Source organism: Penicillium diatomitis, assembly GCF_028827545.1.
Source record: "Penicillium diatomitis strain IBT 30728 chromosome Unknown utg000009l_segment0_segment0, whole genome shotgun sequence".
Lineage (NCBI taxonomy): Eukaryota > Fungi > Ascomycota > Eurotiomycetes > Eurotiales > Aspergillaceae > Penicillium > Penicillium diatomitis.
Window position 1 is genome coordinate 1,662,237 of NW_026623181.1, and position 25,689 is coordinate 1,687,925.

General features: G+C 49.4%; 9 protein-coding genes across 9 annotated transcripts; 3 read left to right on the forward strand and 6 right to left on the reverse strand.

Moving 5' to 3' along the window:
- Positions 1-1,222: 1,222 nt before the first annotated feature.
- Positions 1,223-2,773, reverse strand: rhgB (putative extracellular rhamnogalacturonase; the record flags this gene model as incomplete). The annotated part of the gene is made up of 4 exons (XM_056936585.1): positions 1,223-1,692; positions 1,756-1,957; positions 2,031-2,069; positions 2,144-2,773. 4 exons carry the CDS (start codon positions 2,771-2,773, stop codon positions 1,223-1,225), a joined length of 1,341 nt encoding a protein of 446 aa, XP_056788520.1.
- A 1,326-nt stretch (positions 2,774-4,099) lies between these two features.
- Positions 4,100-4,648, reverse strand: N7539_006985 (13 kDa ribonucleoprotein-associated protein; the record flags this gene model as incomplete). The annotated part of the gene is made up of 3 exons (XM_056936586.1): positions 4,100-4,310; positions 4,370-4,423; positions 4,533-4,648. 3 exons carry the CDS (start codon positions 4,646-4,648, stop codon positions 4,100-4,102), a joined length of 381 nt encoding a protein of 126 aa, XP_056788521.1.
- Positions 4,649-5,332: 684 nt separating this feature from the next.
- N7539_006986 (uncharacterized protein) lies at positions 5,333-6,988 on the reverse strand (the record flags this gene model as incomplete). The annotated part of the gene is made up of 1 exon (XM_056936587.1): positions 5,333-6,988. One exon carries the CDS (start codon positions 6,986-6,988, stop codon positions 5,333-5,335), a length of 1,656 nt encoding a protein of 551 aa, XP_056788522.1.
- A 4,713-nt stretch (positions 6,989-11,701) lies between these two features.
- Positions 11,702-12,189, reverse strand: N7539_006987 (uncharacterized protein; the record flags this gene model as incomplete). The annotated part of the gene is made up of 2 exons (XM_056936588.1): positions 11,702-12,039; positions 12,060-12,189. 2 exons carry the CDS (start codon positions 12,187-12,189, stop codon positions 11,702-11,704), a joined length of 468 nt encoding a protein of 155 aa, XP_056788523.1.
- A 501-nt stretch (positions 12,190-12,690) lies between these two features.
- On the reverse strand, positions 12,691-13,536 carry N7539_006988 (uncharacterized protein; the record flags this gene model as incomplete). The annotated part of the gene is made up of 3 exons (XM_056936589.1): positions 12,691-12,894; positions 12,948-13,133; positions 13,405-13,536. Coding segments are annotated over 3 exons (522 nt in total), but the record flags the coding sequence as incomplete, so codon positions are not given.
- Positions 13,537-16,815: 3,279 nt separating this feature from the next.
- N7539_006989 (uncharacterized protein) lies at positions 16,816-18,207 on the forward strand (the record flags this gene model as incomplete). Its single annotated transcript, XM_056936590.1, has 2 exons — positions 16,816-16,850; positions 16,914-18,207. The coding sequence occupies 2 exons, from the start codon at positions 16,816-16,818 to the stop codon at positions 18,205-18,207; spliced, it is 1,329 nt and encodes a 442-aa protein (XP_056788525.1).
- A 564-nt stretch (positions 18,208-18,771) lies between these two features.
- On the forward strand, positions 18,772-19,851 carry N7539_006990 (ankyrin repeat domain-containing protein; the record flags this gene model as incomplete). Its single annotated transcript, XM_056936591.1, has 1 exon — positions 18,772-19,851. One exon carries the CDS (start codon positions 18,772-18,774, stop codon positions 19,849-19,851), a length of 1,080 nt encoding a protein of 359 aa, XP_056788526.1.
- Positions 19,852-20,306: 455 nt separating this feature from the next.
- Positions 20,307-21,272, reverse strand: N7539_006991 (uncharacterized protein; the record flags this gene model as incomplete). Its single annotated transcript, XM_056936592.1, has 1 exon — positions 20,307-21,272. The coding sequence occupies one exon, from the start codon at positions 21,270-21,272 to the stop codon at positions 20,307-20,309; it is 966 nt and encodes a 321-aa protein (XP_056788527.1).
- Positions 21,273-24,405: 3,133 nt separating this feature from the next.
- Positions 24,406-25,523, forward strand: N7539_006992 (S1/P1 nuclease; the record flags this gene model as incomplete). Its single annotated transcript, XM_056936593.1, has 2 exons — positions 24,406-24,536; positions 24,629-25,523. The coding sequence occupies 2 exons, from the start codon at positions 24,406-24,408 to the stop codon at positions 25,521-25,523; spliced, it is 1,026 nt and encodes a 341-aa protein (XP_056788528.1).
- Positions 25,524-25,689: the final 166 nt, after the last annotated feature.

A 25,689-nucleotide genomic window follows, 5' to 3' on the forward strand; every position in this document is an offset into this window, starting at 1 on the left:
ACATGGACACAGATCTGCAATCGAAATATGTCGGACAAATCAAAGAAGCAGAAAAGCACGCCTTAAAAGCCATACACGACGCTTTGATGCCGGGAGAAGCGATATGATTCGGGGGTTTGGATTGCGCTCTCTTATCACGTCTGAACGTATTAATGGCGTGATCCATGACCAAACTTGACATCCACCCATCTTTAGCATGAGGGACTATGCAAGCGGAGCAAAAAGAGAAATAAGAAATGTGGTTAAGTGGAAGAGTCCGGGAAGAGAACCACTGGATTTACCCCACGGTTCCCACGGGCGGAAGTGTCCGACCGGAAGAATTTAAGCATGTTAAAAGAATCAAGCCCAGGCAGGAAGGCATAGTGGAACACCCGCTGGGGAATCAAGCTCAGCACGAGTATAGAGATTGTTTTATGTGAACACTCCACGTGTAGAGTAGGGAACTGCCATACTTAGAATCTGTGAATCTTCCTCTCTTGCAGCGCCCTTTGTAAACCACGAACAGTCAAGATACGTACGTAGGTATGCAGACAAGCAACACATGCTTGATCAATCAAAACACCGAGAAAGGGCAAGAACGCAGGAACCAGGTTGCTACTGAGAAGCTCTGAAAAATCAGGTTCGTCTTACCCTATAAATCCGCACTCTTCGTCTTCTCAGAAGCAGCGTAGGCTTTTTTCTTTCCTTAATCTCACCTTTGGTCTCTTAGAAATCAACCGTAACTCTCCTGACTCTCCTCTGAATATGATGACGGATGGCCAGTAAATTCAGCGGAAAGCTATATCTCATCACAATACTTGCGTGGCCTCACGACCCTAATATTTTCGTTCGCCATGGATGGCGACTCCACTAACTACAACTATGTAGGTGTCATTTGCAGTCAGGGGTCTCGACTTACGCACGTCTGCCTAACTATTCAATCTTCTCCGTACAATGTGCACAAACGCTTGGTCCCCTGCATTATCTAAAACACCAGATACTATCTGGCTGGCGCAATCAGAAAGCCTCTGGCACAGCCGGTGCGGTACACATAAAGCCGGGAAACTTAAGTTTTGCTTCAGAGAGCTTCGCCGAAACAGGTCTCAACCTGACAGAAGCTATCCAAAATCACTAGACGATATCATACGAAAGAGAACGAGATCCACTCGGCAGATATCACTCGACGCTTCAGATACCAGCAATCAAATGGCTCACGTAATTTACAATTCCAAATTCCATACTATCAATAAGTAGTTGCCTTGGCGGCCAATGCCTTAATAGGCGTCTGACCGGGATAGAAGGAAGTCGGAATCGTGGGGATGGGAATCGGAGAGTCCGTACCAAATGCAGCCTTGAGATCCGCCGCCATTGTCGGGGCAGAATAGCCGGTTGGAGCAGTTTTGACAGTGACCGTGGTGCTGTAGGAGCCGCCCGTGCCCGGCTTGAGACAGCCACCGGAGCCATACGCGTTGTTGCAAATCTCCTTTTGGTAATTGCCGGTCTCGGTCCACATAGAAAAGTCCACCAGAGTTACGTCTGTGCAGGGGGCACCCGCTGCACAGTTCACCTTGATGGGGCCACGTTGAGCACCGTTGGACTCGGTACCTTTCCAGTTCTTGACGGTGATGTTGTCGAGGTGGACACCGTTGCCTGCGATAGTGTGCATGCTGCTCCATTGTTGGTCAATGTCGAGGGAGTATGCGTTTCCATGGCCTGGATAAAAATTCAGCATTGAGACTGATCAGAAACAAGGAAAGAAAAGGGATGCTCCCGTACCGATGAAGTTCTCCAGAACGACGTTAGAGACGGTGCCACTGCCACCGTTGCTTTTGATCATGTACATCTGGTTCGAGGCCCAGGTATAAACATTGCGGTAGTGAACGTCTGAGATGGCAGTATCAGCCCCCAAGGAGCCCATAGCACAACCGCCACTCCAGTTACAGTAGATATTCTCGACGAGAATGTTCTTGGCGGGACTCTGTACTATGAATTAGCGAGGTTTGTCCATTCATTCCAAAATCAATCGCCACCATCGGTGGAGTTAATCATACCTTGACAGTCACACACTCATCCTTGTTGGTGACCTCAACCTAGTATACCCAGATTCACGTCAGATAATTCATGGCAATGCCTCGTCGACTGTCGTACCCGACAATGAACGTACATCGTGAACCCAAATGTTATTGGACCAGACATCAATTCCGTCCAAACCACCAGAGTTACCACCCCGAATCGCCATGTTGTAGACCTCGCCATTCTCACAGGTATCCATACTGAAATGGAAAGACGGCGAGTCCACCAGAGCAAGATCATGCACTGAAAAATTTGTCACTTTGAACATGCGCAGAATGCGAGGTCCGCTCAACGATCCCTTCTTATGGAACTCATACCCCGAGCCCTGCACAGCACCCTTCGAGGTTGCACTGAACATCTCAAAGTCATCTGTGTGTTCAACAAAGATCATATTACCACCACTGGCGCCGGCGCGGTAGATAGTTCCGTCCATGCGAATAGCAGTGCTCTTGCCGCCGTTCAATGTCACCCATGACCCCAGTGCGTAATCACCGGCGGGGATATACACAACACCGCCAGACTTGCAATCATTCCACGCCGAGAGAATAGCAGGACCGACGTCGGTCTTCTTGTCGGCGACTGCACCATACTTCAGAACGTTGCATGTCTTATGATTTGCCTTGGTAGCGTATGGGGTGGTCGGTCCAACGCCACCAGATAATTGGGCCGTTGCCAGCAACGGCGCCATGCCAAGGGCGAGAAGAGAGAGTAAATAGACCATTATGCGAGACCTACTGCTTGATGGTGAAAGGTAGTGACTGTATTAAGAGTGATGTAAATTGGAAACCAAAAGAGCGGTCATTCAAGTGATCGACGACGGAGACAAGAAGGGATCCTCAAAGAGACGAAGATGAGGATCTAAAGACGTTTTTGAATAAGCATCGCCGCCGATTCCGACCCCACGCTTCAACTTCCCCGTAACATAACTGGCGCAAGTCAGACATTCAAGACATTCTGAAACAAATCAAGAAGATGTGTGACTGGTGCAAAAATCCCCAGCGTAAAAGAAGGGGGGATGCCTCCCGGAAGTCGTTCTGCACGCTAGACCTAAAGCAATCAGGAGCTACTCCTATTGAGCTGCAGAGCATAAAGATCCGAGAAGCCTGACATTCTGTCTAATCCACAGGATTTGTTGGGCCTGACGCTGGCGGGACTCTCCTGCGGTCGAAAGGAGAGTTTGGTCCACTGCAACAAATTGGACCCGGGATATAGCTTCTTCGGGCGAGACAGGTGCGGTGGTCGGCCGCTCCTTGAGATTGGACTGATGTTGTGTTTGAGGAGAGATGAGTGTGATGGCTAGCTTGTCTCAGGTTGAACCAGGTGCATTCCGCTTCCGAACATGGTAGTCTGAGCTCTGGATCTTAATAGACTCGCGTTTCAAGCTTGACTGTGACAAGTATCTGAGTCTTCAGAGTACCAATTCGATCTAAGGCTGACACGATGAACTTCATCCTAGATGGGGCCGGCCCTTGAAGCTCTCAACACATCGACATGATACTAGAGGTCGGGCGAGTCGCACCGCAAAACTACTACTGGACAATGGATGCCGCCTCGGCCGAGTCTCCGCCATGCCAGCACTGCACATGTGCCACATACAGCATACTGCAAGAGCAGGACCCGGCTTTTTCACTAGTCACTGACGTATGCGTGCAGCCAGTGATAGTGATACGTGTCACTGATTGGGCAGCGTTGAACATGGAGTTTCTGGCTGGAAAACGTCGTGTTTCCCTAGCGAACGACCGGGATGGGTCAGACCGAGGTGTAACGCAAATCTACGTTAGATTAAAAACCCCAGACGAGCAACGCCGGAGAGTAAGGGTAGTAAGCTTCTCAAGAAGATCTTTGGATTCGGAGCCGAGCTAGCGAGAGACCTAATTAAAGGTTTCACAAGCCCAAGGGCAAGACTGCGTAGGTAACACATGACAGCGATAACTTTCACCATATGAAATATATCACACAAGTGCAATTACAGCAGTAAGAAACATTTCAAATCCCAACCCCATTTGGAGGGAATTTCTCCACAAAACCTCCAACCATAACAGACCACTTAGATCATGAGACGCTCGACCTGGATCTTGATGGCACGGATCTGGTTGGCGAGCTCACTGGCATCGTTGGTGGTGATAGAGACAGCGATGACGGGACGGCTGACACCACAAGCACGGCCAAGGGCCATCTTGGAGGGAACGTAAACGTAGGGGACGTTCTTGTCCTCGCAAAGGAGAGGAAGGTGGAGAATGATGGGGAGAGGGGTGGTGCTGTTCGACGAACAATTAGCTAAAGACTTTCGCAAGAGGCGTTGGTGGTCTAGACTTACTCAGCGGCGAGAACGACCAACTCGGAGGTACCGCGGTTCAGGGTCTTGGTGGTCCTAGAGAGAGAAGCTGTTAGTGAACGTCTTCTGAGGTACTATGACAGCACAAATGAGACGGGCGAAGCTGCGCAGTCAGAGCGATCAACTGGCGAAAGAAGAAACTTACTCGTTAGCACCCTTCTTGACCTGGCGGTAGTTGGTGGCCTGCTGGACAAGGTCCAGAAGCTGCTGGCTCAGAGCCTCATCGGCGATAGGCCAGGCGACACCGGATTCTTCAGCCATTGCGACGGTTTGATAGATGAGAATGGAGGGGAAATTGAATTGTTTCAGAAACCAAATCTATTGAGAAATGGCTCACGCAAAGGATCACTGCCGTGAATGAACAGGGAACAGAAAAGTGATGGGTGGGGTATATAGAGAAGGAAATTTGGCGAACGCAAAGCCGAAAAAATCGAGTTGCTGAAGATTTTACACACCGCCTGCGATTCTGCCAGAACGTGAGTGGGCCGCGAGCATATGATCATGAGCTGGGCGATCTCACCTCACCGCCTAGTACCTAATCCCCTTCACCCGGTCGGGGCGGAGGGTTCAAGCAATTAGGTGAGTCACCTGACTCTGGCGGATCACTACCGCCTGGAGGCCTTCAGTGGCCTGAAGGCCTCAGGTGCTTTCCATCACCGTACAGATCCCCAGGTTCGATAACTACAGAGCACAGTGGTTGCTTTACTCAGGCCAACCAACCTTACAACGGCCACGGTTTCAGTGATGAGGTTCGCACTGTATCCGGAGAAGTCTGGGGGATTACATTGGTATACATCTTGATAATTTTCGAAATCCAGAGGGAAATCCTTTGGAATCAATTTTACGAGAAGAGGCGTGACGGTGAATATCTCAGTAATGGATCATGACGTGTCATTTGGCAACACTTTCTCATTCTTGACTATCAAACATGTCTATGCTAATTCATTAGAGGCTCCCAGTACCCTTGCTGACCGTGCTGCTAGCCAATTTGGACCGCGCTCGCAGAGCAGGTCCAAACTTGAACAGGATGAAGGGAATGAAAGTCAACAGCGTGGCAATGAGAGCCAGAAGGAGACCGGCATACTGACTGCCCAGATTGTGGAAGAATTGCGAGGCAAAGAGGGGCGAAACAGCGCCCAGAGTGTTACGCATGAAACCCTGACCGGCAATGGCGGATGACGAGTTCTCGCCATAGCAGTCAGAGGTGTAGCTGTAGCACGACTCAAAGATGAAGAAGATGCCAATAGCAATCAAGACAAGACCGACAATGGGACCGAACCAGAAGAGGTCTTTATATTGGGTGAAGCTGTAGATGAAGAGGCCGACGGGGAGCCACACGGCACCCCACAGAGCGCCATAGAGACGTGCCTCGGGGCCAGTCTCCTTGTTGGGATCGGCGACGACGGATCGGTACTTGCGGATTTGGAAGAAGTTGAGAGCAAAGCCCAGGGTCGTGCCGACGCAAAGGGCAATGTAGGGAAGACCGGAGACGCCTTCGCCCCAGCCACGCTTCTCTTGATAGGTGATGGGGATGGCGGAAAGGAAGAGGAAGGTCAAGAACCAAGCGAAACTGATCCAAAGACCGAAAGCAAACACGACAGGCTCCGAGAAGAGCATTTGAATAGCCTTCACAGAGGAGCTGTGGAGCATCTCTTTGATGCCAGGCGCCACAAGGTCGTTTTCAGTGACATATCGCTCATCACCCGTGGTTTGACGGATTGCCTTGGCCCGCTTCGTGAGGGTCACGCCGCCACGAGTCTCGGGAAGGAAGACGGCGATGATGATGACCAGGGGAATGTTGGCGAGACCCTGGATGCCTTCGATCCATCGCCAGCCAAGGGCTTGATCAATGAAGCCAGCATAGATCGGCGCAGCCACAGTACCAAAGATGGCAACAAAGGCGAAGGAGGCCATCGGAACTGCACGGTGAGCTGGAGTGTACATATCTCCAAACGTACCACCGACCAAAATCGTTCCCACGCATCCGAATAGGCCGAGCAGGGCACGGCAGACCAAAATCGTGGCGATATTCTTTCCCAGTGCGAGGCCGATGAACATGAGGGCGAAGCAGACATAAGCACCGACATAAATGACTCTTCGGCCAGCCAGCTCACAAAAAGGAGCCAGGAAGAGTGGTGCAAGAGCACAAGTGAAGTTGAACGTGAACAGGCCCAGCTGTCCGAGTTCAGTCGAGACTCCGAAGTCTTCGGTCATTCGAGAGATACCAGAGCTGTATGCTGTCGTGGCAAGACCGATGAACAGAGTCATCATGCATAGCAAAAGACTAATGAAAGCCTTCCTCTTTCCGCTCCAATTGAAGGGGTTCTCCTTGTCACCATCCGCAAAATCCAGAATGATGAAGTGCTGACCGTGGTGTTCCACCGGCTTTGTCACAGTCAAGGGAAGATCGACGTCCACCTCTTGCAATAATTGGCTATTCAATCCTTGTGAGCCTTCCTCATAGATGCCTGTGCGATATTTCCCCCCAATGATCCAGCCTTTCCGTGATAGTTCATCATGACTTGCGCTCACACCACTGGAGGATGCAACCTCGTCGTGTGAAGTCATGAAAGGCTGCGGTTCGTCTTGTTTTGCTTTCATGACTGACATCGAAACGACTAGACTTGGTGTCAAGTTTGAAGAGAGAAGTTCGATCCGCACAAAGAGCTATGTGTTGGTTGAAATACTTGTCAGTAGGGCTAAAATTTTTGTCCAATTGTCGTCATCCGAGAATGCCCGGATTGACATAGGCTGGGAACAAGTATTTGAGGGGAATTCAGATACGTAGCCCACAACGTGGTTCTTTTGAAGAGAATTCATGATTGGGCTCATGAGAGTCCGACGTGGAGAAAATGTTAGTTCAACTCCATGGCATGGACCGATCGGGCCATTGCCCTTGAGGCAACACTTTTGAGCTGTCATGATTTGACCTCGGCACTGAGCCCTGAGGAACGTCTTTCTGGCCCTGCTGATCCCGAGCCACTGTAACGCACTGCGGAGTGCAAGTTTCAGTAAGCACCGGGTGCGAAGTGACTGGTCTGCCGTCATTGCTCGGCGTTTTCAACAAAACTCTTGGATGGATCAAATATGAATCAGCCTGTCTTTGCAGTAGCTGTGTGGACCAGATGCACAATTTCACAAATCATATGCCAAGACGATGACGCCACCAGGTAATATCCCAAGTCCGTGTCGGGTTCTGCCCGAAGTTGAGAACGAGAACTGATGACCCGAAGATGGTCCGATTCTGGACCGACTTGCAGATTGTCGGCATGCCTTGGTTTCGGCCCCACCGCAGCACGACCGGCATGCCGAGTAAGCCACCGGCGAGGTCCATGAACTTACTAAAAAGGCCCCTACACGCAACAAGGTAACAGTTCTTCAATGGGAATTCGCCGAAGACAGAATGATATAAGGGATGCAAAATTTCTATGCGTCTTCTTCGAGTTCGCATCTCAGAAAAGACACAAGCATCCTATTACTACGTCAGTACTAGGATGTTTTCCCTCGTTCGTTGACCGGGTGTGATCGACCGGTCGGTAGATCCTCGGAGCTCCACCCTAAAAATTTGTTGAATGACGATCGATCCCAGATTTTGCACTGCGTGTCTTTGGCCACGGTACCTCCGATCCTTGACCGATAAGGATATTGCGGGTCACATTATTTTGATAGTCCAGTGAGGCTTAAGGCTGGAACTGGCTGGGCTTTGCAATGTCTCGGTGTCTAAAGATTCCACAGTTGACCGACTTTGCACAATGGAAGAGCAAGAGGCATGTCATTTCATAGAATCTAAAACTGCAGCGAAAAACATCAAGGACCGCGTTCAGTTGGACGATGAAATACCTTACAGCTTCGTGTATTCCCATGATTGAAACAAGTATCTATCCACTGACTGGTAGGGCAGAGAGTTATCCGCAGATAAGTCTGTACGGAAAATTGCACGTGATGTTCCTTGCATATTCCGACATCAACAACTAGAGGGTCAATGCTCATGATTGATCATGCGTGCTGGGGACAGACCGACCTATGATGTTTATGAAAAAGCTTTGCATCAATATCGTTGTACATGATGAAGTGTCTAAAATCATAACTCGCATGCTATCCGGAATATTCGGCAATGGGTAGATATTTCAGTGACTCAAAAATGAGAAGTTGCCATGATGTCGAATGAATTGCAAGCATTCGACCAATGGCGCAAAAGGACAGACGATTGCCTCTTGGAAAGGCTCATGGGAAACTTTGAGCGCTGACCTCGAATAGCGACTAAGGATCTTCGACATCAAACTTAATCAATCAACATAATGCGTCGCCTTCAACATATGGCTTGAAATGGAAATTATTTCTACCTCACCTGCATTAACTTGAGCTATCAGTAAATCAAGCTATCTTGCTTAAAAGCAATAAATGATCATGCGTTCAGTATAAGAGAAAAACAACTAAAATACCGAAAACTTCCTGTTAAGGCATTCGAGGCTGCTTGATACATCAAGCTGGAGAGAAGGTCCTTCATCAGATGATCAGCCCATAGCGTCGGCCAAGTATTACCTTTCAGGTAGTAAAGGCTGAAGAGCAAAGCTCACATCACCCCAAGGCCCTTGTAAAGCACAAAAGCGATTCAGGTAAACCGGGGTAGTCAGCGGGAAATAAACGGGGCCGAGCAATCCAAAAAGAGAGTTTTGGCTGCCTCGAACACAAAGTGGACCTTAAGGCACAATTATGATCAACCCAGAAAGAAAATCCTTCATATCTACCTATAAATCTACAAGCATTATTTTAGTGCCGACTAGACCCCCTCTCCCTTCTTCTCCAACCGAAATTTTGCGGGCAGATAGATCGGACCCCGGACATATTCATAGCAGGACATTTCGCAGACCTACCCGGCGGCCGAAGTCAGAACTTCCAAGTTTCATCGCATCTACGGCTGCTCCTCACCAACACTCACTCTCCGGCAATTTACCTAGTTTGGCAAAAAAAATAGTCAAGTCACATCATACAGCGGGGGAGATTCAAATATGGATAGAAGCAGAATAAAAAAAGAAAAGCGCAAGGTGCTGTGATCATTGAGATTGTTCATGATCATCACCTGGGCTCATGATGAGGATCCCTAGCATTGGGACGGCTTATTTGGAGGCCAAGTTGACACCCCGAATGCCATGAGTACCCAATTGGAATGAATTCAATTAGACTGAGCCTACCTTCGCAGATGAGTTCTATGCATTGAAGTAACCGGTCCCGCCTTGTGATGGCCCCCCTTCTTCGTAGAGGTGGCCATAGCCGAATAGTGGCGACGTGATGACTCAAATGATAGAAATTCCGTAATGATTTCTTCCAAGATGCGTTTATTCTTTAGGTCAGGCCGGAGCCGCGTAACCAAAGGTTCAGTGCCTGGATGCTGGCTAATCGCATGAACGAATTGGGCCTGTTTCAATGCGGCAGGAATGATGCTTGGGTTCAACTTCTGCGCCTCTTGAAGGAGTCTTTTCCACTTAGTAACGAAGGCAGCCGCGTTATCCCCCTCGCGATAATAGCAGGAATTCCATTCATCGTACTTCTGTTGGAAAAGCTGAGGATTCCTTTGACCCCAAGTCTCACAGATGTAGTCAAAGGCTAATGAGGCTACTTCGAACTCGCCAATAAAGATCTTAATAGATTCTTCCAGGGAGGCACGTAAGAAGTAAAGACAGCCACCATTCAGCTTCTTCCATTCTGCAAATTCCTTATTCTTGTCGTAGACCTTATTCTTGTCGTAGATATTCGTACGTATCCAAGCGCGAATCTGAGTAGGTGTAACCTTATCAAGATCAGTACATTCTTCGGCGGAAACGTTGAAGCGAACTTCCTGCTCTGAAGGGATTTGGAGGAAGTCGCTCATTGGTGGAAGAACAGCTCCAGTCATCACCAGCCATAGCTCTGGATCTTGGTATTCAAGGAAGTATTGGAGGTCCTTTTGCCAGATTTCAAGGTTGGATTCCCCCTTGAGCTTAGGAACATTGTCCTGAATCTCCATGTTGAAAGTTGAAGCCCCCTAAGGAGCCGAAGGTGTATGTGAGTCGTAAATCGTGAATCGTAATTTGTAAAGGTGATTCGAACAGGTGATTCGAAACGGTGATTGGTTGAAGTCGAAGTCCGGTGGCGTATCTGCAGCCCTTCGGTGGACTCGTAGTCCTTGGCTTCGGTAGGTGATTGGACGCGGAGTCTATTTGTGACCGTTCAAGGAGGGTGTCTTAACTCCCTGAAGAGATGAGTAGGTAGCCCAGCTTTGTGAGGTTGATGATTTGTGGTGTACGGTGACCGCGGTTGTGCTGGCTCTGTTGAAGTGCGTCAGGAACGCATCGAATAACGCGCTTTTTTGGCGTATTTGCGACAGCGGCGCTGTAGGATGATGAGGATGTGCGAATACCCTCGCCAGCGCGCTACATAGGACTCATGACCTATTTGTATATATCGATGTACAGGAAGGAAAAGAGGAAGGTGAAAAAACAACTTGATTGGTGTGAAGGCATGAGAAGGAAGAGAAGCTATCTAATGTGTAGGTTTGTGGGTCCCTCGGTGGTGAGTCGGCATAATCATCCAAACAGTGACTCCAGAGAACAAATACACGTCCGTGAAAATTTCTCCAGCTATAGCTTGATGCCGGAGCGGGAGATGCACACCAGCTTGTCATTTCGTCTAATCAATATGGTTTGTGGCTCTTTGACTTTCACCGAGAACTAGACCTACGCAGATATATAGGGAATGAGTGGTGAGAGGGACTATTCTCTGGATGCAGGTGGTGCTCCGCGAAAAGATAGAACCTTGTTGAGTGCTCGCCTTCCATGTTTCTTGTCCAGTGTACTCCGTACACCCGAGCGTATGAGGGAACCTCAAGCTGCCAAGCTACGTCAGTGAGCAAGCAGTAGCAAAGGTGCGTTGCATGTCCATGCCTACTGAGCTCAATATAAAGAAGGAGCAGCTTCTGGAACTCGCCAGAGAGGTTGACTTGCTTCAAACATTCCGCTGCATCAGATCTCCCCGTATTATCAATATAAGTAAAGCTTCATGCTGGTGGTAGAGCTACCAGTAACGTCATGACAGTGTACCGCTAGCATGTTTCTCCTTGGTTTTACCTTCAAAACGATCGCTAAGAATGCAATTAAGATCCTTGCGAAATGGGGGACCGACGCTTCGATTCCAGCCACGATAGTAAAATCGAGGAAGCAAATATCACTATGAAGATGGACGCCAAAACCATGAAAGAGCCTTCTTCGTCGGGGAAAGCTGCACAAGAGAACAGAAGGAAACAGGCTATTTTGAACCTTTCATATTAGATGGAAGACTTCAATAATGAGGACCAAATGGGCAAAGGAAGCAACAGCGACGGTCAAGAGCAGCGTCGATGAAGATTATCGAAAAAATTTGATGCACATTCATACGACAAGATTCAGGATTGAAATGCTTTTCACAAAGAGATATCGTATTGCGCTCTTTGTCCTTCACCCCTTGCTCAATGAATGCAAACGTATTGAACGTCCAGTAAGGCATAGTGTTCCGCCAAAAAGATGGGTCACCATGTGTCTTAGAAAACCTTGGTTGAATATGATCATAGAATATGCTGAACAGCGCAGTGAGGCTATTGAGCGCTAGGGCATACAGAACGTCCCTCTCTCCCATCGTCGCTGCAAAATGGAGTGAAGACTGATCGGCGGCTTGGTCTGAATTTTCTCCGTAGAGAAAGCTGTCATAAACTCCGCGTGAAGATTCTTGTATTCATCAGAGTTGACCAAATCAATCGCCTGGTTTGTCAGCCAGTATGATGGATGAATCATCTCTACTGTATGGGAACAAGGCTACTCTAAATTGATGAGGCACTTGATCTTCTAATGGTTATCGACAAGAATGTTGGTCTGATTTAGATTCGTGAGGCTAAGAAAGAATGGCCCTCGAAGGAACTCCCGGTGAAAAAAAGGACCATATGCTTTTCATAATCATTCATGCAGCTGTCTGATAGAAACCGTCTACCAGACTGTTGACCGCGTTAGGCTGTTGGCGGAGCCGACTTCCATGGAATGTAGTGATGTCGTTTGGATAGGAGTCAACGGTTGTGTGGGTCACATTTCGCGGTATACTTATCTACAGGAATATGTTTATTTTCTAATTGTTGGTGTTCAAGAGTAAGACGGCGGCTACTTAAGCTTAAATACCCGTCTTTAGCTAAATGGAATGAAGGAACTAATATTTGGCAATGGAGTGCGAGCCAAAGTTAAGAAAACGCGGGAGAGACTATGGAAGAGGTTGCTGCGTAATCCGGGGTCATGGCGTCCTTCTTCCTAAGTTTCAGAAAGTACCTTCCCTGGCCCTCGCGATGGATTGATATATTTAATCAAAAGATACGGCGTGCATAGCTTAAGCTGACCTTCTGTAGGATGCTGACTATATCGAGATGTGGCTGGGTAGCTTAGCAGAGATAAAAGCCAACGACGCAGACGCTTAATAGTACGGGTGAAAATGGGCAGGTTGTCGAGAAAAGTGAACTAAGACCGTAAGTAAAGATCCATATTCGAAGATGCGTACAAAGGGGGCATACAGTTTCGCCATCAGACAGTCCGAAGCTATAAAGCTGGGGATTAGGAGCAGTCGCGCAGTCTTTTTCAAGCCATGCGTATGTGCTAGTTCCACAACGGACCTTCTCGTCCGCATTCCCTGGGCAATCCTCGCCAATCCAGTACGTTAAGGGAAATCGAGCTATCAACTTCTTCGCGGGATTTCGTTCCTAACCACCAACGTCAACTCGGATGCAAATATTGAAGCTCCCGTGTATCCATTCATCCATATCTACAACTTGGTATATGTTTTGTGCTGGGAGGTGGCTACAATAGGTGCAGCAACACCAAGTGTGAGAGGCTTGAAGTGTGAGATTGCTACGGGGGAGAGATTCTATCTAGGCTATGGACTGCGGTGAGTCGGCAGTATCACATGCCACATAATCAGTTCGTAGAAGTGAGGCCGACATGGTGGGCAGCGATGGCTTTGATAAGATTGACATTCCGGTACAGGTGAGTAAAGAATCGGAATCTTTTATTCCTGTAGCTCAGCTCATGGAGAATGCTAGTATCTTTATCCTTTACTATGGCGGGGGTAATTTTACCCCGAAGTAAGCGAAGGGTTTTAGTGTGCTAGGCGAATCCAAGGCTCTAACACTGACACATTCGAACGCGAGCCTCGGCTTTGTTCCAAAGCGGAGTCAGTCGACGCCGGCCTAATAATTTCAGGAGACAAGAAGTCTGTTTGATAGGGGGAAAAATAGGGAGTGGACACAATTAGCTACCAGGTTGGGTGAATAATTCTCCCCGCGATAATGAGCTATGTTGTCCAGCACACAAAGATTCCTGTTCCAAAGGTCTTAGGACATGGGAAGTGCGTGGTCGGTCCGTACATTGTAATGTCTTTTATTGAAGGAGATGCGTTGAGCGGATACCTCAGAGATTTGTCCCAAGAGGAAATCACATTTAGTTCGAGTATCCCGACACCTGTCTTGAGGAGAGCTTATTTCCATCAGCATGGCTGAAGTACTGTCGAAGCCTGAATTTCCGTACATCGGAGCTATCAGAGAGGATCAATCAGGTAGCTGGATTGTGCCAAAGCGCCCACTCACTTTCAACGTGAATCGGCTTGCTCAATTCTCCAATATTCCACATAGTGTCTTCAGGCCACAACATTTCAGCAACGCGGCGGATTATTTTGAGGAGCTCGCTTAGCAGCATTTCTATCATCTTGAGTATCAACGCAACGATGCAATTTCAGACGAAACCGACTGCCGGAAGAAATATATAGCGCGGTGTCTTTTCCGCAAAATTTCGCGCGATATATCAAGAGAACATTGTAATGGACCTTTCAGGCTCTATTGCGATGATATCCACCCCGACAATGTCCTCGTTGATGTATCAAAGCTTGTTGTCACTGGTGTGGTCGACTGGGAGCTTGCTTACGCCGCTCCTGTTGACTTTACATATGCGGCTCCTTGGTGGCTCTTGTTGGAGCGTCCAGAAGACTGGGAGTGCGATCTAGATCAATTTCTGCTTCGTTTCATGCCAAGATTTCGCATTTTCCTTGAAGTGCTTGAAGATTGCGAGGCAAGAAAAATCAAAGGTGGGGGTCCTTGTCGCAATCCCAGCGTCTATCCGTTGCTATGGAGAATTCCTTGGAGACTGGCCTCTTTTGGATTTGCCTTGCTTCAAGACACAGCTCCATGTTTGATGAGATCCATTGGAACTTCATTGATCCAAGGGTTTTTGGTCGTTTTACGACCATTGAGGATCAACTTTGTCTGCTAAACGCAGAGGAGCGTGTAAACATCGACATCTTCATTGAGAAGAAAATGCACCAGGCAAGTGAGGGTAATTTGATTTCTTATTACAGCATCGATGAAATAGTTGACCTATGAATGTCACTGGCAGATTTCCTTACGCTATGGGCCATTGGAGAGACAATGGAATGAAATGATTGTATTGGATCTATGTAAAGTACATTCGCCGAAGCTCAGGCTCCCACGTATTTCCCCCCTTTTGGCTTCCGAGACCGAAGACTCGCTTGTGCCGCCTGCGTCAAAGATCCTTCTCGGCATTGGAAATTTTCTCGATGGCATCTTGAGTCTCAAGGTCTCTTCTAGAGCTTTCTTCAACTCTGCTCCTTGCTCTGCAGACGGAACATGACCCTTTCTCACTTCTATCTGAATTTCGCCCGATGAGATTCTTTTCACAAATTCAGGGGCTTCATCAGCTGAAACGTGCTTTTCGTAATAGCTGAGCATAGATGCGAAACTATCGCGAGCCTTCTGAGCTCCGGAGTTGCTGCTCTGACCGCCCATCGTCTTGGAACTAGAGATGTTGGATTAGCCTTCGAGGTGCCACAGTTGAAAGGGTATCCACATGAAGATCAGTAGACCCTGCCACCTTATGATAGCACTTGGTTTCCCAAAGCCCGCGACGGTTATAGTGTCTTGTTGGTCAAAGGCTAATCAGGACTTGCAAATGATAGGTCGGAGAATGGTCACCTAAGCGTCTAGAAAATGCAGGTGGCTACGGCCTATATGCGAAATGCACCAGCGGCTGTATGACGAATAGAATTCCGGCACTTGCCGCTTGCTGATATCAGATTCCCGAGTCACAAGCTAACTGTTTCAAAGTGTTGAAGATGCGCTCGCAATGAGTACGTCGAAGATCGTCTACATATTAAAGCCATGAGGAAACGCACCCTTGACCATTGAGTTTCGCCCCAGAAATCCTGCGGCTTGATCATCTTCGCTGGTGATTTGTTAGTGGGGACCAATGATGAGCCGGAGAAGGAACGTCCAAGCGCCCAGATAATGGGTAATGTCTTCATGAGTAAGATTTTTAAAGCAGATCAAAAAGTGAAATGTGAGAGGGGGGAAGGAAAAAAGACTCTTGTCAATTAATTGCCTCGATTTTCAGCCGATACGTGCTGGATCTCTCAAACTGTGACGCGAGCAACCCATCACATGGCACCCGACAAATGACGCATGCATGTCAATTGGCAGTGTGAGACATGGTTGTTCGAAAGCTGGAGGGGTCCCCGGAGAAGAGGGGAGCCACTGCAGTTCAAGACAGCGCGCCTACGACGTCAATTGCTGAATCTGAGGTCGTCACCAGATATCAGGTCGGCTTCTTTGTTGTATTTCTAGATTTCTGGATGACGTTTACCGGACCGTCCAGGTCACTGACGCCCAACCACTTGGGAGAGTCAAGTGACATGGAGCGGTCGCACTGCCTGGGGACCTACTGGATTCTCCGGTGTGGCCATAGTGACCATCTTTCTGCCCAGTTTAAGCTTATTCGCTAGCTCGCTCATTGCCGTGGCTGATGTCTTGGCATATCAACAACCTAGGATTCAACTCATCTGCGAAGATCGTCGTCGTCTTTTGCAATCGTGAGTATCGTCAGGACCTTGGGGGTTATCACAAGAGAACATCAATTCGAGGAGGCCTCTTCCCCATCAGACTAATCCCATTGTGGGAGAGAACGTGTCCCCATATCCGCAATGACATCATATTCCCCGGATAAGCGGGTAGGCACAGGCTTTTGGGGTCAGCTAACCGTAGGGTTCAACAAGAAACTTGTCCGGCTGGAGTCCAGTAGCAGAGTGCTGACGAGACAAAATTTGATCTAGATGCGCTCAGGCCTGTTTCCACGTAGTGGTCTGATGTATGTGACAGGCAACAATTGTGCCGGTCCCCGTCACAATGATGCAACGAGAAGCCGTCACTGATGTCTCCACGAGGGGACGAGGAGCTATTTAAGATCATCCGCCAAGCCTTGACCAAGAACTGGGGTCGACAACAAGCCCACCTGATTGTTCTTAAATCATCATTCATCCTCCACAACACACACGCGATCCAAAAATTCTACTTCTCCATACATTTGCCATCAACCGCAATAATGTCGCCGAAGGAAGATACTCACCACCTGCACAAGTAAGCTTCCACCCTAAACCCGAGTTGTCTCCCGGCCACTGATCTGACACAAAAGTCAAACAGAGTTGGCGGTTGGATGCCACCCAACCACGAGGACCACCGAAAATGGCTCGGAGGTGTGATCGACCACGTTGATAAAAATGAGCAGAAGCTCCAACCAGTCCTTCAAGAATTTCAACAATTGATCGAAACCAACACTCGAGTCTACATGCTCATCACTGGCATGTTCAAAGAGATCCCCCACAAGAAGCCATACAGCAGCGATCCGACCGGCACACCCCAGATTCGCGACTACAAGCACTTCCTGCAAGTGATCAATCACCTCCTTACCACAGCTCCATCTTGGATCGATAAGGCTCATCGAGTTGGCTTGGTCGGCCTCCCCATCAATGCTGTGCTTGACTGGGCCATGGGCACACCTAGCGGCTATGCTGCCTTCCTGGACCCTGAGATCAATGCTATGTTGAAGAAGGTGCTAAACGCATGGGGAGAATTCCTCCAATCCCCGCCTTCCGCGGAAGTCCTGAACGACACTGCCCACGGTTGGTTTGGTGAGACTGGACATCGCGACCTCACCCTCGTCGCACGAGTTGGTCCCACGGCTGCCGAGAATTTGCGTTTCCAGGACATGTTCCAATGCGACCCTTCCGCACCCCATTTCGGCTTCAAGTCTTGGGACGATTTCTTCACCCGAAAGTTCGCCGAGGGAATGCGACCGGTCGCAGAGCCCGATAATGGCAAGGTGATTGCAAATGCCTGCGAGTCAAAGCCGTACCGTGTTGCTCACAATGTGCATGCCCGTGATACCTTTTGGATCAAGTCTCAGCCCTACTCTGTTCTGGATATGCTGCACTTTGACGACTTGGCTGAGCAATTTGTCGGCGGCACCATCTACCAGGCTTTCTTGAGCGCCCTGAGCTACCACCGCTGGCACGCCCCCGTCAGTGGCAAGGTTGTCAAGGCGTATGTTGTTGATGGCACATACTACTCCGAGCCTTTGTTTGAGGGTGTCGGCAATCCGCAGTCGAAGGCCGCCACCATCAAGATGGAAGGCCAGACCATTTCTCAGTCCTACATTACTTCGACCGCGACTCGCGCTTTGATCTTCATCGAGGCTGACGAGCCATCAATTGGATTGATGGCCTTTATTGGAGTCGGTATGGCGGAAGTGTCCACCTGCGACATCACCGTTAAGGAGGGAGACCGTCTGAAGAAGGGTGATGAGATTGGCATGTTCCACTTTGGTGGTTCCACTCACTGCTTGCTCTTCCGAAAGGGCGTCAACGTCTCGGGCTTCCCGGAGCCGGGAATGGAGGAGAATATGCCGGTGCGCAGCCATTTGGCTACCGCATCATGAAGTTTACGAGCCGACTATGTACAGTGAGTACACATGTATGTAATACTGGTAATTATTCTCATGAGAATGATAATGAAAAGTCATGTATCAAACCATCTCCGCAAGTTGAAATTGGGCTTGAAACCCATCACATTCTGACGGAGCGATGCCGATAAAGGCGACCAACTAAATTGCGTCATTGTGTTATCTCGCGAGAAGCTCAGGTACTTCAGCTTTCCAATACATGGTTAGCATGACCTTTTCAACGTGTCACTTTTGATGCCAACATTCTGTTCGTATTCCACAGTGGCGAGGCTTACAGTACTTCTATTCAAAATTAAAATTCTATGGGTAATTTTTCCGGCCGGGTTCCGAGAAGAATGAACTCTTACCCACACTGCGGAACTTACTCCTGCCTACTGAGATACTTTCGGCCCCCACCTCACTACGCGCGGTCACAATATCAGCAAGCTGAAGCGGATTGTAGACCGATCTTCCTAATGATCACTTCAAAGTCCAAGTCCATGAAAATTAGTTGAAAAGGGACAAAACCCCCCATCTCACATGGACAGTTTCTGACACAGGATGGCCTCGCAGGACCAGCTCGAACAGCAGATCATTATACAGGCGCGTCAAAGACAACTGCTTCGGCAGCAGCAGGGACTTGCGGCTCAAGCTATGGCACAAGAGGCACAGCGACGAGCTGGCCGCTCTCAGCCCAGAACCATGAGGATGTCCACTCATTTTGACGATCTTCCGATCGTCGAAGCAGGTGATGTCGAACTGCTGATACCCGAGCCAGCCTGTACTTCACCGTTCGATCTCGCCTGTCGAGATGGCCCCCTATCGACGGTGATAGAAGGCCTCACTTACCAACCTCGCACGCCGGCCTTCCTTCACCGCGGTCTCTTGATCGCTATGCGGTCAGGGAACTTGGAAACAGCACAATATCTTCTCACACACGGCGCACCAATCTCTCGACACACTCCAGAGCTTGTTTTGAGATCGCCGCCTCAACGAAAGATTGAGCTCTTTGAGCTTTTCTTGCAACACGGATGGACGCCAAATAGTCCAGGGCTTTATGGAGCTGTGATACTCCCGAGCATTGTCGAGGACCTGCCGTTACTCTCGTGGTTTCTGGCCCATGGCGCAAATCCTAATCTTGGCCCCCAACAGCTCTGGCACGACCGGCTAGGTCCATCTGAGACTAAAACATGCCTCGCGCTCGAGATTGCTTCGGCGCGAGGAAGCTTCGAAGCTGTGAAGATGTTACTGGAAGCAGGTGCTCGGATCGATTATGGAACTCCTCTGCATAGCGCGGCTGGAGTGTGCCCGAAAGGCACCAACCCTCACGCAGGCCGTGTCACGCCCAGCAAAGAATTCGACAATGATAGAATTCCTGTAATGCGCTTGTTGGTGGAACAAGGAGCTGATGTGAACCAGAAAGCTGAGTCACGGCATATTACACCGCAATATGCGATTGTTCATGCGGTGATGGCCGGTGCCTTCGAGCGCGTCAAGTGGCTGCTTGCCCATGGAGCCGATGCTCATCTGAAGGGATCCTTTGGCAGCGCTATTGAGTATGCGTCCTTCTGGGGTCCAGAAATGAGACAAGTTATCGAAGAGGGGCTGGCTGCGAGGAATGAATCTACAGCGGAATATTAGCCTTGAGCATCCATGGCTGAATATCTTCAGAGGACTTATTTCCTGGCTTTCGGCTGGCTGAAGAGGTGCATGGATGATTCACGAGTCTTGCATATGGAATTCTAGTAAGCCGAATTTGGAACGTTCAACGAAACAACCACTTACGCATGGTTATCAGGGCATTATTGGTAAGCTCTCCCAATCCGAGGCTAGCTCACTGGGTGCTAGAAAGCCCGATTGTATCCGACAGGAGTTACTTTGAACCTGCAACTCACAAAATTTACTTCGATACACAATTCACTCAGAAAAGCAACCACACTGTGGGGATGGGATTATACTCATGCAAGCAGGTTCAGACATTCAGATAATTGGAACAGTGTCACTTAATCAGACCAAAACCTCACAAGTTGAGCGTTCTTCTCTCGAACGGAGCCTCACATACCAGAGTTCTCAACTCACTGCTGAATTACATCGGGCTACAGAGCCCCCTCTGTGGGTTTTCTCGGGCGCAACGGTAATTTCACTATTTTGGAAGCAGCAGCCTGACCTCTCGTCCGACGAGCAGGTCCTTGATATGATGGATCGTAGTTGCGGTTAGGATTAGCAGACTTACGCCGCTTCTTGGGGGGCTCACCCCCATCATCTGATTCATTTCCATCGCCCCCACGAGGGCGCTTGTGTTTCCCGCCCGGCAGAGCAGAGTACGGCGGTGGAGGCGAAGCGGGAATTGTGTCGATGTCAAATTGAAGACCAAAACATCTTTGAACTTCACGGTGAACAACAATTTGAGAGACATGGCGTGTGCCTCGGGGATACGCTCCTAGAACAAGCGATGCGACAACTGAGCCCAGTTTCGTACCTAATAGAGCGTAGAATTTTGACTGACCTGGAACAAAGTGATATTCCACGCGGGAACCATCCGGGCGCCTATCCTCGGCGAAGATGTTATCCAGCACAAACTCCACTGTATCCTCGTTGATCACATCTAGAAAGAAGACATGCTTAAGCGTGTCGATTCTGTTTTCGCTTTGGTACATCGCTTGAGCGATCTGTGAGACATAAGGTCCACTCGAGCGGTAAATTGACGCGATGAAAAGCGCCGACGGTGCTATGTATGACTTCCATTCATTCAGCGTCTCCGTTAAAACTTCCCCTTCGTCATTGAACGAATAACCCGAATCCATGGAGTGACGGACCCAGGGGCCCTCGAGATGTAGTTGCACCATCTGATGTGCAACCTCTTCATCATCACGGGCGCCAGGCGTCCCAGGTTTTCTGTCGATGGTTAGAGATTCGCCGATGTCAGCTATGGTGACATCGCTTCTGGCAACCTTGCAACCAGGCGCCGCTGGGTTCTTGGCCCAACGTTCAAACCAGCGCCCACGATGTTCGCGCTCGCCGTAAAGAAGCGTCTCTGGACCCGGAATTGGAGCAAACACCATATCGACAGAGAGACAGAGAGAGAGGGTTACTGGGAGTGAGGAGGTTAGGTAGGTGATCCAAGAGTGAGTTGAGATGTGAAGTTATATATGAAGATATGAAGTGGTGAGAATGTGAGGTGTGCTAGTAGACAATCACAAAGGATGATGTTGAGTTCAGAGTCTTGTAATAAGAGCTGATGAGAGTGAATATGCCCAATACCATCGCAGATTACCATCCATTATATAGACATTTTGGTCTGACTTCGCATGTTAATTTGCCCGAGGTGTCTTGAAAGAAGCCTGATCTGAGCTAATTTGGTCTCTTGAATGCCATGGTTGTCTGGCCTTTGTGAGTCCTCATCGAGGGCTCGACAAGAACCATCAATGACTCTGAACAATGTGAGACTGAAAGGAATGTCAAGACTCGTAAACAAAAGTAACTACCGACTCGAACAGAAACAATGAAGGTGTCGAAGCACCCGAGTCCCACGAGTAAACTCCCTCTCAAAGAAGTTTGGGTCAACCGCACTTCAAGCATGCGATGACAATGGCTATTATTGAACGTCCGTCGAACTTTAACGAGTGCGAAAAGTGAAACGCGCGACTAAAAATAACAAAGAATGCCGTTTCAGAACATCTGAGCATTGTCCTCGATAGCAGATGTGATGGCGTTCATGAGAAACTACTGCACCATTGTTAATACTTTGGAAGGTTGCGCGAATAAGATCGCGCCGAAAGATCCCTGTATAGCGAATTAATTCCGATCTTGATTCCTTAATGTTGTAAAAAGCTGCTCTTGAGCGAGACGAGAAATGCGTATATACACGAACTTGGAGCGTGGCGTACATTGCCGTTCTTTCAATCAAAAGTCTCCAGTGGTAGTAAGCGGGCGCCAAGATTCTATTGTTATCCTCGATGACTCGGTCTCGTCGGACCAAAACAGACTGGAAGTGTTGAGATCAACAAACAAAGAATATCGGGTCCCACTACCGGTTGCGGCCGATGTCGTCTCATAAAGCCCTTGTTCTCAATCCCTTTTGTCTTCTTGGCATTGATGGCTTATATTCGCCAAGTTGAAGTCACTCGCCAGCGCTATAGCTTGAAATTTCTGACCGGGGCGCAATCAATCAGGTCTCAAGGCAGCAAAGAGTGAAAGCGTTATTCAAGTAGGACAGAAAGAAGGAAGGAGGTGAATAAAAATGGATCGAGTTTGCACGAGTCAGTTCGAGATCCGTCTAAGCCGATTCCGTTGATGATTATGACAATGTTTGGGCAGGTACAGTACCATGGCAAACCTCCAGCCGTCCTTCTATTGCAGTCACGTCCTCCATGAGATAGCACTAGACATATGCTCTGCTTTCGAATGCGACACAGAAAGATGAAATGGATGAACTTGTGGCACGATTTTCTATTGATCTCGCAGACTCAAACCGGCTGGGCTACATATTCTATCTAGATTCTACCGAGGCGCAAATTCCAGACAGCCACGCAAGGCCACCGCGAGTAAGGTATTGAAGCGAGTCTCTGCCCAAACAAGGATGATGAAAGCAGTGCAAAAGGTTGCGAACAGGAACTCCAGCTGAGTTCCTTCCCACTGATCGGAACTGATTCAACATCACCAATCGTATTGCGTAGATACGCCTTGTGGGCAATCTGCACGGGAGTCCGACGGAAATCTGAAGAGGACGCGGTTGAATCCTCCGATTGGGATGCTGAGGACGTGTCACTGATACTGAGAAAGATTGGACAAAGCCCTCCGCTAATGTGTACTAGAGACCCCCCCCCCACTTCCCCACCTGCCCTGGTGAGTTTTATCGATCCTCGCGTCCCTTCCGGGGCGGGAGATATACTCCACAAATACAAGCATTGACCTTTCGTTTCTGGAAGGCGAGTGGTTCAAGTTGCCTGTCGATTGTTTCGTAATCGCTTCTACGCTTCGGGTTGAATAGGAAGGTTCTCGGGTTCGCTCCTCAACAGAGATGCCAAGATGGCGGCGTCTCTTGGCAAAATAAAGTTCATGTGCAGTCCTTTCCCTTTCGACATCGAACACCCTCAAAGAAACAATCCATCATTCTTGCTTCCAGAGTCCTCAGCTGCAGACCACACACTGTGTCAACCCCTGACGGACCGCATACTTGAATCATTCTCATACTCGACAAGGCTCAATTAGCGTCAGGCATGATGACCAACGGTGTGAAGCTAATTGACCATGATCCTTGTTCAATCTTCTGCAAGAATACGTGACGATTCTGACATGCCGACAGCCACATTCGCTACTGGACCAAGGACAAACGACCTCAAACAAGGTTCGCAAGCCGATTGTTCGAGTGCAACCCTGCGCGGCTTTCCTGCAGACTTGCTTGAAGTATATGCTTAGTCTGGCCGTCATGGCCTTCTTTGCGCGAAGACGCAACGGTGCACGGTCTCGCCTACAAGCTTGGCTAAATGCTTAGCATTCCACCAGAACACTGTGTCCTGCCCACGTGTGTTAAACCTCGAAAAAAAAAAAAATTATATGTCGGTGAAGACTTACGTCGACATGTGCTTCCGTAGCTGGACGAGATTGCTTTAGGAGTGCCCGAGGCGAGTTCTGTGGCTGGAGCGGTGATTTATCTTCGCCAGTGGCAACTAATTCCGCAGCGGACGTGGAGCCCATCTTGGTTGCTCCGCAGGGAGTCCGGCGTACCTTGTTCACCCCCGCAGCGTCGATCACTTCCCTTCTGACCACTCTGGTCAGCCTGGTGTAACTGAGATGATCCTGAGGAAGGACAAAGTCAACAATCACTGGACAAGCCCTGCAATCGCCTCTCTGCTCGCCCACCACTCAAATGCGCTTATCTCCGCCTCATCCGCCCCCAGCTGCCCCGGTTGCCATCACTGACTGCCTCGGTGTCAGGTCACTTGCGGCCCATGCAAAGTCGAGATCGTGGTCGTGAGCGGGACAAAGCTGTTTCTTGAGGAGTGTTATCAGGAGACACCAAGTCCCGGAAAGGCGCCATTCGACGACGGACGAGGGGCAAGGTCTACATATAAAAGCTGAATCGTTCCCCCGCAGCTTGGCAGCCTTTCGATCATCATTAGCGACCGAGTCTTCTCGTTCTCCCTTTTTTCAATTGTCCAAAGGATTCACCAGGGTCACTAGATTGATTCCATCATGACCCGTTTCTCCAAGATTGCCGTGGTCACCCTCGGCTCCCTCAGCGGTGTCAATGCTTGGGGTGTCCTCGGACATGCGACGGTGGCCTACGTTGCTCAGAATTACCTTTCAGCTAGCACGGCTTCCTGGTAAGAGCATAGCAGTCTATTCAGAGCCATTATCTTTGCGCATTTCACGTGTCTTGAAAACAGACGATCGACTGACCCCTCAAACAAAACAGGGCGAAGACCGTACTTGGTGATACCTCCGGCTCCTATCTCGCCAACGTCGCCTCCTGGGCAGACTCATACCGCACCACAGCCGCAGGAAAGTGGTCTGCACCACTTCACTACATTGACGCCGAGGACAACCCTCCCACCAACTGCAATGTGGACTATGCTCGCGATTGTGGCAGCGCTGGTTGCTCCATTTCCGCTATTGCCAACTACACCCAGCGTGCTGGGGATGGCCGCTTGACCACCGCTCACGTTGCCGAGGCGCTCAAGTTCCTGGTCCACTTCATGGGAGACATCACCCAGCCTTTGCACGACGAGGCCTATGCAGTCGGTGGCAACTCCATCAAAGTGACCTTTGAGGGTTACAACGATAACCTCCACTCAGACTGGGACACCTACATGCCTCAAAAGCTCGTGGGCGGCAGCAAGCTGACCGACGCCCAGTCCTGGGCTACCACTCTGATCGGTGAGATCAACTCTGGCAGCTACAAGTCCCAGGCGGCAAGCTGGATTCAGGGCGACACTGTGAGCGACCCCATCACCTCTGCGACTCGCTGGGCGTCCGATGCAAATGCCTACGTCTGCTCCGTTGTGATGCCCAACGGTGCCGCTGCTCTGCAAACCGGCGATCTCTACCCTGACTACTACAATTCCGCCATCGGAACCATTGAGCTGCAGATCGCCAAGGGCGGCTACCGACTGGCCAACTGGCTGAACTTGATTTACAACACTCACGTCGCCAAGCGCGATCTGGAGGGCGCTGTCGAGCAGGCTCAGAATGAGGGTCCTGATTTGATGGGTCGTGATCTCCTGCCCGAGCCTCGTGGTGTGAGCCGTGCTCAGTTGGCTCGTGACGCAATGGGCGAGTCTTGCTGTGGGTCAGCCAGACATGCTCACTAGACTGGATTTCTACCATTGATCTGAGAGCGTGGCTGCATCAGGATCAGCTGCCTGTGTGAAAAGGTGATGACTTGATGATGTGATGATGTCTCTCGGAAAAGTGCGTATCTCGTGGAGCTCGACAGTGCTTATCTTAGCAACATCGGCCAGATTGCGCTGTTTGAAC